At 38.3% G+C, this 20618-nt stretch overlaps 1 protein-coding gene across 3 annotated transcripts in view; it reads right to left on the bottom strand.

Annotated features, from left to right (window-relative positions):
* Window positions 1-4997: 4997 nt before the first annotated feature.
* si:ch211-191a24.3 (tensin-3) overlaps window positions 4998-20618 on the bottom strand; it is a 37799-nt gene continuing 22178 nt past the window's right edge. For all 3 annotated transcript variants that reach the window (XM_047801818.1, XM_047801819.1, XM_027179575.2), the window contains 11 exons: window positions 13149-13305; window positions 11947-12281; window positions 11236-11322; window positions 11012-11143; window positions 9417-9512; window positions 9038-9115; window positions 8801-8878; window positions 8025-8193; window positions 7103-7171; window positions 6995-7024; window positions 4998-6901 (listed from right to left, as the gene is read on the bottom strand). In XM_047801818.1, the coding sequence (XP_047657774.1) occupies window positions 6757-6901; window positions 6995-7024; window positions 7103-7171; window positions 8025-8193; window positions 8801-8878; window positions 9038-9115; window positions 9417-9512; window positions 11012-11143; window positions 11236-11322; window positions 11947-12281; window positions 13149-13305 (1376 nt within the window). In that variant the 3' untranslated portion in view covers window positions 4998-6756. The remainder of the gene's footprint in view (window positions 6902-6994; window positions 7025-7102; window positions 7172-8024; window positions 8194-8800; window positions 8879-9037; window positions 9116-9416; window positions 9513-11011; window positions 11144-11235; window positions 11323-11946; window positions 12282-13148; window positions 13306-20618) is intronic.

A 20618-nucleotide genomic window follows, 5' to 3' on the forward strand; every position in this document is an offset into this window, starting at 1 on the left:
TTTTGGCATTTTAGACACAGAGAATTCAACACAGTTTGGAACCTATAATATGCAAAATGTTAAAACGTCTTACATTTTTTAAATCAGACCGGTTCAGGAAATGCTCCACTGTCATAAAGTCTTTTTTCTACTGTTTTTTTTTTTTTTTTTACGATTATCACAATCTGTGGTGCTGTTTCAGCAGTTCCTTCTCTGGCCTTTTAGGAGTGAGAGTGAGGGTGAATGGGGCAATGATGAGAAGAGTAGACGTAGCCACTCTACTCAAAACAAGTCCCTCTTTTTCTCCTGTTCATTCTCTATTACTAACAAACACACACAAACACACACAAGTGATTCCCTCATTAAGGGTATTGTCAAAATGCTGATGTAATGAAAGTTAATCTGCTGGTCTCTCCTTGGCTAAGAGGCCTTTGTAAGTGCGATTACTCTGCCCACCCCTTACACAGGTTCATTAAGTCATTGAATGTGTGTGTATTTAAGTGTATGAATGCAGAGACAATGCACTTTGGGAGTAGATAACAAAAGGCAAGACCTTCTCAGCATGTGCTTTAGAGCACGTAGGCTAGTCTGAATGGGAACATGAGAGTCCATCTATGTCTGCACTCTGTGTCAAGTCCCTGAGTGAGGAAAATGCTGAGTTCATTGTCATATGATCAGTGTGTGACAAATGTGCTGCTTGTTAATAGTAAAGCATGCAATATCACTGCACCCTCTAGCTGAAATCAGAGAAATCATATGTTAGAATAAAAAAAATAATCTGCTCTACACATGATTCTTCAACTTTTAAAACATGCCTGTGCCCAGAAAAAGAGACAAGTTTTTCTTGTTCCAAGAAAAAGAGACAAGTTTTCTGAATAGAGTGCACAGGGATGGCATATAGTTGAAAGTTAGCATCCCCCTGTTTCCCCTCAACAAAAAGCCAGTAGGATTTTTTTTTCTTCCATTGACTTTTGAATTATTGCAGAATATAAGGTCTGGGACCAAACATTGACTAGAAATTGAGTAGTATGATTCTTTTATGTTTTGTTCATCACAGTATAAATAGTATTAGTGTCGAAGCCTAAATCCAGTCTGCAGTTAAAGTAAAAACCTAAACCTAGGCTATAAACAAACTACGCCATGGACACATGACTTCACTTCGCCACCACTAAACTTTATTAAAGAAAAAATAATTAATATATATTAAATATATTCCCTTATATTCCCACTGTGCTGTTTTTTTGTGGATGAATGATGAATGAAAGGTGTGAGTCTGCAAGATTAAATGTATTAACACAACAAGGCTGCAGAGCTGCAAAGCTGTTCTGTTTGTTCTGATGACATGTAATGTCCTTGACAACCTCTCGTTGCCACTTGTAAGCAAACTGCTTTTAAAAAGTGTGCTTTTAAAAATAAAAATAGCATAAATAAAATAGAGCTTAGCCACAGACATCTCAGGCATGTAACCAAAAACCCATTTTAAAAAAATCCATTGAATTCAGGGCAAAAGGTACAAATATTTAAACTCATTTCCTAGTCTCATTAGGACTCATTCCTGCAGCACTGCATTAGCCGTAATACCCATACGTCTTTAATTAATACGTGTTAACCTTCTATTAACAAATCTTCAAATGGGAAAACAACCCGTGAATAAATGAGAGCTTTATTGCAAGATATTAAACATATATATGTATATATGATAAATAAAATTAGCTTTTAATATAAAATGAGTCTTATTTATAATTCACAGAGAATTGTCTACTTATCAGGACATTTTGTACAGCGCAGCTCATTTGTATTTAGCATTAATGACTCGCTGAAAACAGAATATGGCAAAATGATGAAATGGAAATTATTTGAGTCATACAATAAAAAGCATTATTTAGCAGTGACAGCATTGTCCAACAGCACATGGAAAGGTCAGAATCTGAAGCCAACTTAGAAAGAAAAATGTAAATGAATGTAAGTTTGACGTGCGTGAGATGATAAATGTGATATAACAGTAATATATGATAATATTTGTGAATAACATAACCAAAGAAATGTACTTAATGTACATTACACAAGCAAAGCAAATCCAGCCGTATAATTTTTATAAACTTAATTTTTGTTAGATTGGATGCAACATTATTATATGCTTGTATTCATTTCATCAAACTACCAAAAGAGAATATAATGGAAATATTCTGTAGTTCTAAACTTTTTTTTTAAGTACTTTTTTTTTTATTATTATAATTCATTCATGCTCAGTAATCACTTACCAGTCAGGATGATAGTGGAGCTAGAGCCAGTCCCAGAGACCCTGTTGGTGCTGCAGCATTACACCCTGGATATAACGTCAGATTAAAATGCATATACACTTATTTACAAACTCATGAAGGTTTTGTGGTGTCCATATACAACCAGGCAAAATACCACATTTGGTACTTTGGAGTGTATTTGATTATGTTGGTAATTTATAACCAAACATTCTTCTTCGGTTCTCTGAGTAAAGTAGATTCATCTATGAAAGGAAAAAAATAACGATAACAAATATACCTCAATATGTGTCAGTATATTGAATGTATAAAGGAGTAAAATTTGCTTTCCTGCTAAGTGAATATACAGTAAATAACCACAGAAGCTATTAAGCAAATAAATTGACTTTATAAGTTTGCTGAAGCTAGCACTAAAGCAATGACCAGGCATGACACTGGGAGAGAAAAAACTGACAACTCAGCATCTTTTCAACAATCCTTTCACAGTTTCCTTCATTTTCTTCAGAGTAAATATTTGGTTTGAAATCTCTTTTTGAGCTCGACTGTGTACTGAGATTAGGAAAGTGCTTTTTTTCATCTGGTGTGTTAAATTTCTTTTCTTTCTCTCACTGTTCACCTTTTGACAGCAGGCTTTGTGTGAAGACTGTGGGAAAGTTTCCTTTCCTGATGAGGTCATGCATCCAAACCCCTCTTTCACTTTCTCTGTTTCACACACACCCACAGGATTGGGATATGCTATGACCTGACAAAGAAGTGTGTGTGGGTGGATGGGGGCAATTAACAGTTAAACAAATATACAACAAGATTTTAGCTGTTGAATGCGTGTTGGTAAGTGTGCAAGAAAAAAATAGGTTGGAAATGCTAGGAGCGATGTAACAGTATCCACTGAACTTTTTTTTTTTTTTTTTAAAAACATGGCACCTAATTTCCTAATTTCCTTCTATACAAGTACACTTCTATAAAAAAGTGAACATTTAGGCATGTTCAAGTAATACATACCAACCCCCATAGCACACGTAGGCAGCAGAAGTTAAAATGAACCCCCCCAGAACACATTTACATATATATATACCAACCCCCCAACCTCAGATTTCTAAACAAAACGAATTTCTACATTCTAAAGCTAAACATACTGGTCACCAACCCCCATGGACCACGTACATCACACACAACCCAAACACAATACACATGTTCCACAGTACCACATGATAGATAGATATCAATGTATCAATGTCCATGTGTGTGTGTGTGTGTGTGTGTGTGTGTGTGTGTGTGTGTGTGTGTGTGTGTGTGTGTGTGTGTGTGTGTGTGTGTGTGTGTGTGTGTGTGTGTGTGTGTGTGTGTGTGTGTGTGTGTGTGTGTGTGTGTGTGTGAGAGAGATAGATAGATAGATAGATAGATAGATAGATAGATAGATAGATAGATAGATAGATAGATAGATAGATAGATAGATAGATAGATAGATAGATAGATAGATAGATAGAAGAGGTTATTAACAGTTAGTTATGATAAATATGTATCATGATACTTCAATCTTTGGCATGAGTCATTGTTCAAACTCTATTCCTGTTTGCCGTGGCACATTTTTGTGCAAGTCATCACAATATTTGTATCCTACTGTCATATTATCCAGCTTGTTATTGATGCCCGAAATCCACAGTATTTCAGGCACAAAACCAAACACCTCTCCGACCGAGACACTAACCCAATCCCTAAGAACATGTATACACACACTCAAAACAGACTAAACAGACTAAATGCAATTTGTCAGTACCGAGCTTTAGTCTGAGCTCAGACTTCCTCATGACCATGAGTTTGCTGAAGAAGAATTCTAGCTGGGCAACCATCCAAATACACACACACACACATATACATTCAGTACACCTCTCACACCACCATCCTTGAAAGGCGCACTTCATACACACTGGATCTAAAGCTTTAAACAGCCTATATTATAAGTCTTTCACTCTAAGTCAGGCATGCTGTGACTTGAAAAGAGGAGATATAAAGGCAATGAATAAACAAAGACAGAGAATGGGTCTCTCTCTGTGTGTGTGTGTGTGTGTGTGTGTGTGTGTGTGTGTGTGTGTGTGTGTGTGTGTGTGTGTGTGTGTGTGTGTGTGTGTGTGTGTGTGTGTGTGTGTGTGTGTGTGTGTGTGTGTGTGTGTGTGCGAGACAGACAGACAGACAGAGACATTATGATGTTATTATGACTTCCCCCATATGTTATTATGGGGGAAATCGTGGCCTAATAGTTAGAGAGTTTGACTCCTAACCCTAAGGTTGTGGGTTCAAGTCTCGGACCGGCAATACCACGACTGAGGTGCCCTTGAACAAGGCACCGAACACACAACTTCTCCCTGGGCGCCACAGCATAAATGGCTGCCCACTGCTCCGGGTGAGTGTTCACTGCTGTGTGTGTGTGCACTTTGGTTGGGTTAAATGCAGAGAATGAATTCTGAGTATGGGTTTGTGTCACATCACTTACTCAGAACTTGACCCATCTTTTGTGGTTCCAATATAGATATTTGCCTTTTCTTGCAAACATCCAGGTACAATTAAGCATGAGTGATTATCTCTATTTAAAAGATTGCATTTGTTTAGAATTAGGTATGTTTTAAATCCCATTACTATTTCACTTTTTAAGGTGTTGCAAGAATTAAACAAGAATTAATGCTGCTAATTACGTATGTGTTAACTATTGCCCCCTGCTGGTTTGGCTAAATCATGTCAGTTTTCATGTTGCCAAGTGACACTAGATTGTCCAATTGCTTTTATTATATAAGAATATACGATGTAGACATATCTATACATCATTTACAACAAATACACTTGAATGAAGATGGAGATTATGAGAGGGAGAGGGGGGAGAGAGAGAGAGAGAGAGAGAGAGAGAGAGAGAGAGAGAGAGAGAGAGAGAGAGAGAGAGAGAGAGAGAGAGAGAGAGAGAGAGAGAATGTGTACTTGTAAAAACTTGGGGTTTAAGTTCTGGATATAGTGTACATCTTGCAATTTTTATTTACAGAATAAATATACTGTTTATGTTATTAGGTGCTGTTTAAATGTAATACACTCGCAGTTTAGATGAAACAATTTACTTAGGCTTGTATTACAATTAAGCAGCAACTAGAATGAACTATTATTCCCATCATCAGTGTGTTATTCAGTGGTGGGAAATGAACTAGTGTGCAGGCACCAATGGTGAACAACGGTGCTAAAATAAAAGTGACAATTTTCCTTCACTAATTAGGTTGCTGCATTAGGAAGAAAAACTATGTCAATGGTGACAGAAAGAAAATGAAAGGATAGAGTTGAACAATTACTTGAATTATATACTGTATAAAAGCAGCACTTTCAGCTCGTATTTACCCTGAATTTACTGTTTAGCTGCTTATCTAAGCAGCTTCCATGTTGCTGACAAGCATGAGATGAATACACACATTTCTAAACAGATAAAATAAAAAAATATATGTGCACTTCCATTAAATATGATTCATCGTGAGACTTACTAGGGTTGATTAATCGGTTATAAAAAAATAGTTAACAGGCAATAAAAAAAGCTGGACAGCTTATAAATCATTCGGTGTAACGATCAAATTCCTTCCATTACTAAAGTGCTCTTAGGGTCAAATGATTAAAGTATATGACTGATGACACCTAGACAAGAAGTATAGACAAAATATGAGCAATGTGCATACAGGATACATATATTTCCAATAGAATATGCCAAATGTCACTGATAATTAAAATCAGAATTTAAATTGGTAAGGTAGAATTTTTTTTTAATTTATAGCAGTAACAGAGACACATTCCAATTTCAGGAAGAATTTGGTAAAGCTGCCATAAGTAACGATGTTATTAAACTCTTTGACTTATTTAGCAGCCCGGATTCTGTATCTGAACACTGATAACCGAACCAAAACCGAAATAAAAACACTATCTTTTAGACAGATTTTACAGAGTGAATTATCTTTGGCAAAGCAAAAATAATAACAGTTATTGGACGTCTGTTCGATTCAAGAAGTTCAGCGCAGTTTACTGAAGTTGTCACTGATGCATGTCACTGGGAAAATAAAACAGTGCTGAGAAACGTTTTAAGGGATTTATAAAGCTTTCAAATCGAGGCTTACTGGAAACGGACTTGGGAAAGCATTCTCACACGACTTGCAGACTTTGCACAGTACAGACTGTGACTCTGGTATGCAGATCACATGCTGCTTTTTCTTGCAACCAACACAGCTGGTAATTTAAAGTTATTTTAAGATGAGATGATGGGACTTCCTCTATAGGATGATGTGTGCAAAAGACACACAAAAGCCTGTGGTGAGGACCTTTGTTCATTTAAAGAATGTGTTACACTGAGCATTCTCTTGTCCTCAGTGTAGTCTATATGTCGCAGTAGTTTTGATGTCATCAAATGTCGATTTTTGTCTGAGATGCCAGTCTGCATGTCCATGCGTTTGAAGGTAACAGTTGTCATGTGCCTCTCTATTCAGAGGAGAATATGGCACATTTGACTTTATTTGGCCTTCTGGGAGCCAATCATCACCTTGGAGACGAAGTTGACAATAGCACTGGCCGGCTGCTCGGGGTCATGCTCGGCAAAAAGGTGACACACGTTCCCCGTGTTGCTCCCACTCTTCCTAGCTACAAAGCCAAAGATCCTGTGTGTACACAAACACACACACACAGCAAAGATAAATATTTGTTCAACTTAACATTAGTTATATGGCGATATGGAGAGGAGAAAGACTTACTTTGCATTTAAACAGCCGTCTCTGGTCCATCTGCGAATAAAATATAAAAGTGAGCCTTGCTGGAATACATCATTACACATTGCTGTAAATGTAGTGTTTGATCATTACTTTCTGTCCTGAGGGTCCAGGGCACAGAATATGACTGTGTTGACAGGATAATGTCTCCTAAAGAACAATCTGGAAAGACAAAATATTGAACGGAATTACTTATAATTACTTAGAAAAACTGTGTGTATATGACTGGCACAAGTGTGTGCATGTGTGTGTTTTTGTTTTTTGTTATGATTAAAAAAAGTACACACACACACACACACACACACGGGCTGGCTAGCACATTTTTAAGATACTGTACTGTTAGCGCTCTCTACTGTATGAGTCAATAAGGTGAATGTTCTGCTCTAGCGACGGATTGCAGCTGCAGAGAATTTCTGAACATGTCATTCATGAAAATTGACATTGTTATTTTCTGTTTAGTCCATTTTCTTTTCTTTACTAAGGTTTTGTCTTAAACAATGAGTGTGTTACCTTTAATATGCAGAAATTAGCATAATTTTGCCATAGTTGACTTGTGTTCCTGTGTTTTGTTTAACTATACAGTGAATGTCTATTGTAAATGTTGTACAATACTGTTGTATTTGTTATAATACAGGATTGAATTGTAGGTTTTTTCCCAGTGTGTGTGTGTGTGTGTGTGTGTGTGTGTGTGTGTGTGTGTGTGTGTGTGTGTGTGTGTGTGTGTGTGTGTGTGTGTGTGTGTGTGTGTGCGCACACGTGTATGTCTATGTGCACATGTGGGAGTGTGCACGTGTATGTGTGTGTGCGTGTGTGCACGTGTATGTGTGTGCACGTGTGCGTGTGCGTGTGTGTGTGTGTGTGTGTGTGTGTGTGTGTGTGTGTGTGTGTGTGTGTGTGTGTGTGTGTGCGCGCACGTGTATGTGTATGTGCACATGTGTGTGTGCATGTGTATGTGTGTGTATATGTGTGTGTGTGTGCACGTGTGCGTGTGTGTGTGTTTGATAGAACGACTTACTTCCTCTGGTTATCTGTAAGTGTGATGCCTTGTGTAGACACTTTGAAGTGGACGATAGTGGAGGTTGCTGGAGGATCCTGACTGAGACTCACTGTGGTGGCCTTTTGTACTGCTTGTACACCTGTCAGAGACTCCAGCTCCACACTGCCCAGGAACCACACATTACATGCTGAAACACACACACACACACACACACACACACACACACACACACACACACACACACACACACACACACACACACACACATACACACACATACACACACACACAATTACTGATATAGCTGATCGATAAAAAACACTTTAGTCACATAGCATTTGGACAGCATTTGACTACCTCAGATACTCTGGCAGATATTTTCCATCTATAAGCTTTTAAATTTAAAATTTTGGGATATGGTCCTGCACACATTCAATGTATACACCCTCTTTGTACCTGATTTCAGACTTCTGACCCTTTTGAACACTGTGACACAATAAGGTTTTCAGAGCGAGATATAATCACTGGACTGAGAAGGTGTTAAAGAATCCCATCTTTAAGTTTTATAGTGTTTTTACTTGAAGCTTGATGTAGGTTAACATCATTATCCTGCATGTTTGCCAAGCAGCTATGAAAATGGGTTGGGTGTTTTCCATCTCAAACAAATTGCGTCAAATTTAACGTCCCTTTCTGTTAATGTAATGTAATAAAAAAATATAAAGCTAATAAATATAATTTCAATGATTTGAATAATAAATAAATATAATTTCAATGATTTTTCAATGATTACAAACCTGCTCCTTGTTTCAGTAACTCAGTTGCTGAGTTTGTAGAAGTTTGTCCTTGAGACTCGTTCATCTCTTCCAAAGGGTCTGGTGGGGACAAAGACATGGTGATAATATTCAGGTTGATGTATGCTTAGAGACATGCATTAACACTCTCACACACATGCACACACACACACACACACACACACACACACACACACACACACACACACACACACACACACACACACACACACACGATACCTCTGTCTGGGATGATTAGTTTGCAGGGCAAGGCCAGTGGTGTGATGGAATGCTGGCACACAAGCGCTGTCAAGCTTCCTAGAAACAATTTAAGAACAAATTCAAATTAGCTGGAAGTCAAAAAGGTATAATGATGATGATGATTGATTGATTGATTGATTGATTGATTTGATTGATTGGATAATTGATTGGATGATGATGATGATGATGACGATGATGATGTATATATTGAAGTTCATAAATTGACCAGTAGAGGGAGGTAATGGTGTAAAGTTTGTGAAAACTACAAATCTCTTGCACCTGCAAGACTTGCCATAGACAACACACACACACACACACACACACACACACACACACACACACACACACACACATATACCGAAGTAGGGTTCGTTTGGGCAGCCCTTCAGTCTCACTCCTTTCTGTGTACACTCAATCAGGAAGTGGCGCACAAGCTCACTGGTCAGATCCCCAACTGCACACACACAAAGGTTGGCATTAGTTACACACAGTACACCTAAAACCACAAGGAGGATAATTCTCATTACATACATCATCCAAAGTTCTTTTCACAGCACAAAATATAGAAATGATCATGTTCAAACTTCTGAATTAAAAAAACACATCCAGTAAAAGTATAAGCATCATGGCACAAGAAGTCACAAAATAGGGTTAATATCTTGAAAATGATCATGGTGCGATATGCAATATGGGCATGATGACATTGTAACTACAGAAAATGAAAAATCAGTACTCTGGTTACTTAGATCACATAAAGCAAGCAAACATTCGATCATAATTGTTATAGTTTAATCTGTTAAGTAAAACTGCTGAGTTTACTAAATATGGCAAAGAATAAAGTATGTAGTATTACAACCCACTTGTCTGTATGATTTACATATCCTGTAATGTAATGCATGTAATGCTTTCTAAGCCATTTATTATTCAGAATAAACTAAATGATAATTAGCTATGAGATAAATTGGAAACGAAAATACGGTATGTTAACTATGGACCTGGTGACAGGTGAATATTAGTGCACGCCTTTTTCTGTTTAGTACATTAGTAACTTAGTAAGTAAGTTTTTCTCTTTTAGTGCACGCCTTTTTCTGTTTACTGTGACTTCTATCAGACTTCCTAAAATCATTATTTTTAAAAAAAAATGTAATCTTTGTGGAAAATGACATTTGTCTTGTTTTTCTTCTAACTTCTAACTCTTCTACTTATTGTTTATCTTCATCTCTTGTCTCTTTCTCCACCTCTCCTGTACTCTCTCTCCTCTTTCCTCTCCTGTCTTCACATCTCCTCTCCTCTCTCCTCTCTCAGTTCACCTCTCCTCTCTCAGTTCCTTTTCTCGCCTCACCTCTCCTATCCCTCCTCTCCTCTCCTCTCTCCTCTCCTCACCTCTCCTCTCTCTTCACATCTCCTCCCTCCTCTCCTCTCCTCTCTCTTCACATCTCCTCTCTCCTCTCCTCTCCTCTCTCTTCACATCTCCTCCCTCCTCTCCTCTCCTCTCCTCACCTCTTCTCTCTCTTCACATCTCCTCTCTCCTCACCTTTTCTCTTCTCTCTCTTATATCTTCTCTCTCTTATCTCTCTCCTCTACCCTATATGGTTAGCTGCTCCAAGTTCCCTACATCAAGACTGGACTGGACCTCTCCCTCTTCACCTCTCACTCTTCACTTCTCCTCACCTCTTCCTTTTCACCTCTCCTCTCTCTCTCTTCACCTCTTCCCCCTCTCCTCTCCTCTCCTCTCCTCTCTCTTCGACATTATGACTCTGAAGTTGCTCTGATATAAGCCCACACGCACATTACAGGAGAACAACACCTTGTGTCAATAAACACAACACTTGTGGCAAAGATTGAAAAGAAAAAACAAGTTTAAATCAAACTTATCAAATGTTTGGAAAGAATGAAAAGAAAAAACTCGATACAGTATGAGAGTCAGCATTAGAATAAGATGCTCTTCCTCACCTTTCTTGCTCTGCTGTATGACAGAAGGGGGGGGTGTGGCCACCTTCATGGCAAGTCCGTACGCTCCTCTGAACGAGTGACTGTCTCTGACGATGAAGGCGCCGGGATCTTTGTCTTTCAACAGTGCGATGGCTGCAATAGAGATGATTCAGAACAGTAAGCAGAAGTGTCCAATTTAAAAAGGGCAACATTGACATGTTACTGAAATCCTTATAGATGCTCACCCTGCTCTCTCGAGATGTCCGGCTTATACCAGAACTTTGATGTGTCTTGAACAAATTTCACGTTGTCAGCCTTAGTGCAAAAGGAATCTGTTCAATGTGGAAACAACATGATCAGCATTTTTTAGTTTTCCGTTCTGTTGAACAGGATTTGTCTCTTGTCATGGTGAAATCTCTTTATTGACTTTGTGCAGAAAATGGACCAAACAGTTAGAGAATAAACACACACAAAAAAAACACACACAATCTGGCAACAAATTTTACTTTAATTTTTTTATAACAATATTATTGTTCATGTCGACTTAACATTATAACTGCTATGTCTAATTTTTGTTCGCCTTCACTTTTAAGGATGGTTCTAAGTATTTAGATGTTTGTCCAGCCAGCCATCAATCATCTGTACTGATATACAGAGGGATACCGTGGACAATCACACACGCTCTTTCGCACACTATAGACAATTTACAGATGCCAAATCTATGGACTGAGGAAACCAGAGAATGGAGAAAACCCCCAAAGCAGAGGGAGAAGATATACTCCATACACACAGTAATTGAATCAGAGGTGTTAATTGAATCCACAAACCTGGAGGTGTGAGGTAAATGTGCCATCCAATTAAGACATTGTGCCTGCCTCAGGTACACCAACACTGCTGTTCTACTCTAATAATAAATAATGATTTCAAGCTGCTACATAATGTTTCACATATTTTACCTGGACTGGGAGAAGATGCTGTAGGTGACCCATTGTTATTGGACATGACACTTAGGTGGAGTGGTGAGATCAGGGAGATCTCTGCTCTATCCATCCCTCTCCTCTTCTGAGGTAAGAGCGGTGGCTGTGTTCCATTCAGGCCCAGAGACTCCAGACCCTCCATCGCTTCCAGTAGACTAAGCTCCAAGTTCCCTACATCAAGACTGGATGGCAGGGCATGAGGGGAGCTGTGGGCATTAGGTGTGGAAAGCAATGGTGGAGGTGAAGGCTGGGGTGTATAGTAACTCAGAGGGGTGTTAGAACCACTCTCTAACCATGAATGAGTCGGACCAGTGCTGTATTGGCAAAAGAGTTTAAAGAATATCAGAACAATGGATAAATAACATACTTCTGAAAACAACACAATGCATATTAAAACAAACTAAGTAATAAACCCTGCCCTGTTGTTATAGAAAATGATCTGATCAATTAGATTTGATAATTATCACCAGTGTCGTCTGAATGCTGAATGATTATAATACTTCATCTTTAGGATGGATGTGTTTGGTTTGTAAATTAATCATTACATTTTTTTATATAAAAATGGAAGTATTATAAAGATTTGTAAATTGTTATTTTTGACAGCTTTCAGTCATATGTACATGATATATATGAGGCACGATACGACCGTAGGCTTTCATACCAGCCGTAATAAGAGGCATATTCGATGACATACTTTTATTTGCAGACTTTTATTTACAAGGTGTAAATGAAACAAACTTAAAGTGAAGCACTAACCAAGTAGCGAAAATATATTGAATAATATAAAAGATATAATACATAAAGAATAAGAAAGAGGCGATGGGTGACGACGTAACCAACAAAATGTGACTTCACAAGAAGCTTGATAAAGACACACTGAAACACTGGAACTTAAATAGGTCATGGTGATAAGTGGAAATGCAAAACATGCATGAGTGCTCAGTAAGTATGTGGCATGCAGGGTCAGGTGACATGCAGGGGCAGAAGGGTATCGAATCCACTGCAGATTCGGTATAACCCTGACATGATTAAACACACTCACTTTGTGTTAAGGACTGAAGACCCCTGGCTTTATTTCTCACTTTGTGGTCATTTTTCACCAACACATTGTGGATTTGCAATAAATAAAAAGTGATAAAAGGCCAGTGTAAGATCGGTAGGATTGAGAGACTTTAGATTACCTGTCCATGTTGGGAAGTGGACTTGAGGTGCTCACTGAGCAAATGGAACCAAACCCTCTCTGACACGGAGCAGGTCTTGATGTTACTTCGGAGTGAAACAAGTCTCCGTCTGATGACACAGAAGAGTGTGTCATATTATCCATATATCCCCGCGATTCTAGAAGGGGAGAAAACAAACCTTTTAAATGCTGGAAATCGAATTTAATAACATTTCATTTAGTGATATGCATCACTAAACAATAAGTGTCTCATCGGCCTGTATACAGAAATAAAATACATGCAGCTAGGACAGTGTGGGTTGTTTTCTTAATAACAAAGGACACACAATGTCAACACTTTTTATCGTATTACAGATGAGGAATAAAAAAAAACTAACAAATAAATAAGAGTTATAAAGTGAATATGCATGTGATGAAATGTATGTGTATAAAGTGTTAATGGCTGGCAGGTTACACACACACTCTCACACACACACACACTCTTAACCACTCATACACACCCAAGCACATTCCTGACATAGTGCACATAACACTACACAGAGGGGGCTCCATACAATATTTCTCTCCTCCACCAAGTGCTTCTAAAAACAACATCCCATCCTGGACAACACATTTTACACAGTAGCAAAGTCAACTTGCACTAAAACCTCCTCCTTCTGTCTGAGTTCCTTAATTAAAAATTAGCCAGAATCCAAGTCTTTTTAATCAGTAAGTGAATTACAAGGATTTTTTTTATGGTGATGGAGCCAATTCACTCAATATACAATATTTCACATACAGAATACACACTAGTATACACAATAGATAATAATTTACCTGAAAATTACCACTTATGTGCTTATGTGTAGGTAAATGCACACATTAAAGGTCTAATTGAAATCAGACATGTTTCAGTCGCGATCCAAATCATTATTATAAACAACGTGCAGTAAGGAAGTTTGCCCTGGTTACAGTATATGTATGTAAATTAAACAGACTTTTTGGGAGCAAAGAGTTTTGTGTCTAAAATTAAGTTCCCAGATGGATCTACTGGGGAAAAGTGACTCACCCTAAAAAAAAAAAAAACCTTCAAGTGTAAACCTAAAAGCTTTGAAATACCAAGTGCTGTTTACCCAGAGACTTAGGGTCATCCAATGGAAATGAACTTGAGAGCGATGGATGCAAGAGAATATGGAGGAGAAGGAATGGGTAAAAGTTCTGGAAATTTGAAAATTAGTATTTTAATAGAAAACAGGGGTGTCTCTATGGATAAATTCAGACCCAGATGCAAGGATAGCTAAAAACACGATTTATTACAAAGAACATAACACAAAATCACAAAACCGTGAAACACTGGGAAAAAGAAAAGAAATCAAATCTCAAAAACCAAGACGGAGAACACCAAGAGAATACAAAGATGAGGATTCCGTAAATAGGGAAGACAATTAGACACATGAGGGACAAGTGTGCTGAGGCAGGACAGACACTTGAACAAGAAACGTAAGCAAAAAATAAAACATAATATAAGTAAAATGACCGGCGTGATCCTGACAGGATCAAGCATTAGGGTGATAAATGATCCTGTGCATGGATTAATGTTGAGAAGATGAAGTTCACACACCAAAAAACAAAAGACCTGCTCGTGGGTATTATGCTGCATTCAGCTCAGGAAGTGAGTTGGAATTACATCATTTTCAAGGTATCCATATTTGTCTTTTGTCAGCAACAAGCTAGCCAGCTAACTGTGATGACTGATATATATTTTCCTCCACAGAAACACAGCTATCTGTGTAGAGAGCATTATAGACATAGATGTAGAAAGTAAAGAAGCACTTCTGATGTGAGCAGCAATGTTGATTTGTTGTCACCTGCTAAACTTTGGGTTTTGAGCAGAACGGAAAGCTTTCTGTCGATTTTTCCTTGATTGAGGTTCGAAATTTAGAGCTAAAAGTGTAAGTGGAATTCAGCATCATTCACAACAGGTCCATTTCACCACCCTGAACGCAGAAAAGGTTATTTTAAAGCTACAGATGAAAACAGAGACATCAAATGTGGCTTCCGAAGATTTCTAGTTACGGGAATTGTCAGCATGTAAACTTATTTAAACTTGTGTAACTTTTTGTAATCGTTTCATTTTATGGCATTATTGCATGCAATCCTGTGTAGCGAAGACAAGAAATAAGCTTCACTAAACACTGGGGTGGTATGATAAAAGAAAAAATAATCTGATTACAGCAAGAAGCTGATTAAAGTCCACTCAGTATTTTATAAGTACAATAAGAACAAAATGATATGTGAAGAATGAAGACATACATTATATGTAATATTAAAATGTGTCTTTTGATATATGTTATAACATGGAGAAATCAACTAATTTGTATATTGTGGGTCTTTTCTGCTGATTGGTATAAGAACGAAGCAAACAAAAGTCCCTCTGTGCTTTTGGACAATACTCACAACCCACTCCATGTATCCAGCCTATAGAGAGCCAGGGATTCTTACTTTTTCTTCTATTTTTAGCAAGTGACTATACCACATGTTGAAAAATACGGTATAAAAATAATCAATTCATTCTTTGGGAATTTTGTGAAGTTGCAAAGGATTAAAAAGTGTGTTAAGTTATTTATTTCAACAACAGAGACTCTCTGGATTATATCGTCATCACGGCAGAAAAACAAAGAACGACTTTAGTGTTACAGGCTTAACAAACTCACCATTCACAGGAGGAATGTGCACACACACACACACACACACACACACACACACACACACACACACACACACACACACACACAGAGGAAGAGAGCCAAGTTGAAAACTATTCAGCTGTTGTGATCAAAGCTGCACTGGGGAAAATGAGTGGGGGATGGAAAGAGAGATGGGGGCAAACGAAAGGAGAGACAAGAAAATTTCATGACCTCAATAATGCTTAGTGTAATGGTATGACACACAAGTAAAAATATTCCTGAATTATATGTAATGCTATGAATCATTTTCATGATGAAGCTCTTTCTTCCATAACGTCATCGGACCTAACGGAACATTCTGGATAGCCATCATCTTCTCTGTTACTTCTCTGTTAAGTAAAAATAAAGATGAATGATACCTGAAACCAATCAAATATGGTTTGTAGACAAAATATTCATGATTCCACAACCCAACACAACACAAGAAGGGGTATAGCCTGGACAGAGTGCTAATCTATCACAGACCACAATTTTGCAGACACACACACAGACAATTTATAGATTCCAGTCAGCTTGTGACGAATTTATTTGGACTTGGGAAGGAAACCAGTGTACCTGGAGGGATCCGCAAAGTACGTAGAGGACATGGGGACTATACGCACACAGGGTGCAAGGCAAACCTGCTTCACACCTATGGACATTGTGGCATATATTTCCCTTTGTGCTAATTATTCCTATGCAGACTTAACGAATAATTTCTAGTTCATGTTGATTTCAATTCTGTTCAGCTCAGATGTCATTAAACTGACATCATAGATTAGTGCAGTAATGCCAGTAATTTGATTTAAGTTTTCTTGCCCTTTCTTTTGCACTTCATATACAAAAAAGTGAATCGCTGAAATATAAAAACACATTTGCCTGAGCGCTTGTTCTCTCCTGTTCTCTTCCTGTAAAGAACATTTGAGTTTCATGAGTCAAATTGTTCCTAAACTTCCATTCCATCCTGAACAAGAAACAATTCTCTGACTTTAAATGACTGCGCTAATTTTATATAAAAATAACCACAAATAAGGACAAATAAGGTTTTCTCTTTCGCTGTAACCGCTACTGTTTGATATACATATGCATCTGATTCATTAACAGTGTTACTAGGCTAAAAATTCCTCTAAATGCCAGTTTCAAATGGCACATGTTCAGAGCCAAGGCATTACTTTACCAAAAGGAGGCCGGCTGAAAAACAGCCCCGTTGCTTTAATGAAGAGAAAGTCGGTATGGTGTAAGTCATGTGTTTTTGCTCTTTCTCTGTGACCATGCCTGTGACACAAAGGCAATGTGTGGGAAACACTGGCCTCATTTCTGTATCAGAGATAATAATAAAAACACTAAGCATACAGCTTTAGGATTCACAGATTCTCATGATATTCGATGATGAAACTAGGCATTCAGTTGTAAACGGCTTGTGCTTTGTCGCTCCTGCCTTCAGAAAAAAGCACCACATTTACACTCATTTTCACACAGATACACTCAAACCCAGAAAGCACTAAAGCATTTCTATATCAGCACACACTTCAGTGCCTAATGATAGAAGTCCACCTAGTTTCTTACATCCAGCACAGTAGCTGCCATGCAAAACCTCCTTCTCATTCTTCTATCCGAATGAACTTTCTGTAGCACAGAAAGCCACAAAGAGACAGGAGGAGAAAACTAAAATTGAATATTTTACACAAATACGCACTGGCTGGTCGAAATAAAATGTCTGTGTGTAACACGGGAGGATATCCAACGACATTTAAATCATGTAGAGAACAAAAAAAACACAGATATGTATATTACTGCAAAACAAAGGTATCTTAACAAGTGAAATCTAAACCTATTTATTCATTTCAAGGTTTTTTCATTGGCACATAAGTTTGCATTCTAAAAAAAAAGTTAACTACTTAAAATAAACAAAATATTTAACAGCAGAAATGAGGACAAATATGAGGACAGCTTTATACATTTTTTTAAAACAGACAAATATTAGTTGAACTCGCCTGCATACTGTACATTCAAGGTATTTTCATTATGAGAATATTTTTGCTGTACAATAGTTGTTGAGGCATGGAAAAGTAGCCAAATATCTTTAATGTGCTTTAACTGTGTTTACAAGCTGCTCATATCTCCACCGATCTGCAGACTTATCTGGAAGCTTTAGAGGACTGGGCAAAACAGGAAAAGATTTCAGAAGACACAAAGTCTTCCACAAAAGTACAGCTACTATAAGCTCAAAAGGGCTTTTTGGGTACAAGAACTTTGAACAGAAGAGGTTAAGAGGAGTCAAAGATCAGAACTGACTAAATAAATAGAGAGAGACATCTGCATACGAACACAGAGACATTCCAAACCCTGTTTGTAAATACACACACTTCCTTAGGTTGGAATCTGCATGTTATCAGCAGACGAGATGTAAAGAGGGAGAGCCGAAGAGAAGAAAAGAACAAAAATACAAGAGCAGTGAAGAGATCTACTCTAATGGGACGAGGATCTTCTTACAGCGCCTGCTGTCTTAATAGACAATGCAAGCTTGCCAGAGACAGCTACAACAAATGGCTAATCCATAAGCTCTCTCTCTCTCACACACACACACTCACACACACACACATATACAGAAAGAGAGGTTTTAAACTGAACAAACCTTGCATACATACATATATGTATTGCGAGAACTTTTCACACATACCTAGAGAAGCAGTCATGATGAGGAAATCCTCATGGGAGATTCCTTCACAGAAAAAAAGTTATGTGTAAAATCTTGCAGACGTCTCTGGCTGACTATCACAAAAACTTTGTGTCTGTCCCTAAAGTTCACTCTCTTTCTTTTTCTGTCGTTACTATGCTCTGCTTTCTGACAAAAATAATAACAGCATGTTACACAGTTACTGTCTATTCTCTCCAACTCTCCACTGTCTCTGTCTATCTATCTATCCTTCTCTCTCTCTCTCTCTCTCTCTCTCTCTCTCTCTCTCTCTCTCTCTCTCTCTCTCTCTCTCTCTCTCTCTCTCTCTCGCTCACGCTTTCTATTTGAATGAAGTCATTGAGTTGGCTGAGATTTGCGAGCCTCCAGATGGAAAACTACTCCATCCTTTCTTCTTAGAGTAATGTGCCATTGAGTGACTGCTGTGAGGAGACACAGGGAGGGACAGAGCGAGAGAGAAAGAGAGAGAGAGAAAGGGAGGGAAGGACGATGTGAGAGCGAGGGGAAGGTCTGAGGGGGTGGGAGAGGAGGAAGGGGGTAGACGACTGCCCCCGCCTGGTGCAAGCCCGAGGGACAGAGAGAGTTGGGACACTTTAGGCTCATTAGCATATGACTGCATGGTGACTCTCAGACTTTTCACTAAGCATCCAGCAGACCTTCACAATCTGTCCTGTCCAAGCAAAAGGCCAACACCAAAGGGTCAGAGGTGAGGATGTCTTCTTACCAATGTCCATATTCTTGCTTTATTTTTTCTCAAGTGACATGTGCAAGCACTCCAAACATCTGCTCTTTGTGTCTGTACACACGGTCTATTGTCTACTTCTCTACAGAGAGTCTACTAGTAAAACATTCTTTCTTTCTAAAACCTTTTCAGTAATTTCACAAAACCGACATTACTTAGTAGGGTTGCTAATAACTAATGGTAGTGACATTGTAGTGATTTAACTAATAGTAATGATAGTGGTAAATAGTAAATAGCACATACTTTATAGCACTTGATACAAAGACGTTTCTAAGTCAATTAGCCAGTAAAATTCCAGGCTACTTTATTGTCAGTATTCATCAGAAAAAAATCAGCATGTATCACTTATAAGTCTCAATACTCAGCCAAGCAGAAGCTGTATGATAAAGATAGGTCTTACTTATTATAAGCCAAAATCAACTGGGTTTCTGCCATTCTCAAATCAGAAGGTGTGAAGCTCGGACTGTAATATAAACAATGTTTATATCAAATGGGAAGTTCTAATGGCAGACGATCTCCAGCTAATAATAAATGGATTCTATTCTGCTGCTTTTAAACAAAATAAACTTCACCATTAACAATGTGAAGCTTTCCATTAAGAGGCATTCATGTGATGTTTATAAATGTATATAATTGTCAATGCTTTGTAATAGTCTGAAAGTTTCCTGCTATGGGAGAAGGGAAGGACAGAGTTTTCAGAAGAGGAGAGAACGGGAGAGATTCTCCAGGACAGGACATCACAGAGACTTCAGGACAGGACAGAGTTTTCAAGTCAGGAAAGAACAAAACAGGATAGAGTCCCGTGGTCAGAATAGGACAGCGTCTTCAGTACAGAACAGGACAGAGACCTCAGGACAGGACAGGAGAGAGTCTTCAGAACAGAACAGGACAGAGTCTTCAGAACAGGAGAGGACAGAGACCTCAGGACAGGACAGGAGAGAGTCTTCAGAAGAGAACAGGACAGAGTCTGCAGGACAGGAGAGGAAAAAGACCTCAGGACAGGACAGGAGAGAGTCTTCAGGACAGGACAGAGTTTTCAAGTAAGGACAGGACAGAATGGGACAGCATCTTCAGTATAGAATGGGACAGAGACCTCAGGATAAGGACAAGACAGAGTTCAAAACAGTACAGAACAGGATGGAGTCCTCAGGACAGGACAGAGTCTTAAAGATAGGACAGGACAGAGACTTCGGGTCATGAAAGAACAGGATAGAGTATTAAGGACAGCACATGAAGCCATGTGTTTTCTGGTTTCTCGTACAGAAAAGTGCATATGTGGTGTTTAATATTTGAATTCAAGTCTGAATATTATGAATATACCAATAAAAT

This window comes from Tachysurus fulvidraco, chromosome 16, assembly GCF_022655615.1.
Source record: "Tachysurus fulvidraco isolate hzauxx_2018 chromosome 16, HZAU_PFXX_2.0, whole genome shotgun sequence".
Taxonomy (NCBI): domain Eukaryota; kingdom Metazoa; phylum Chordata; class Actinopteri; order Siluriformes; family Bagridae; genus Tachysurus; species Tachysurus fulvidraco.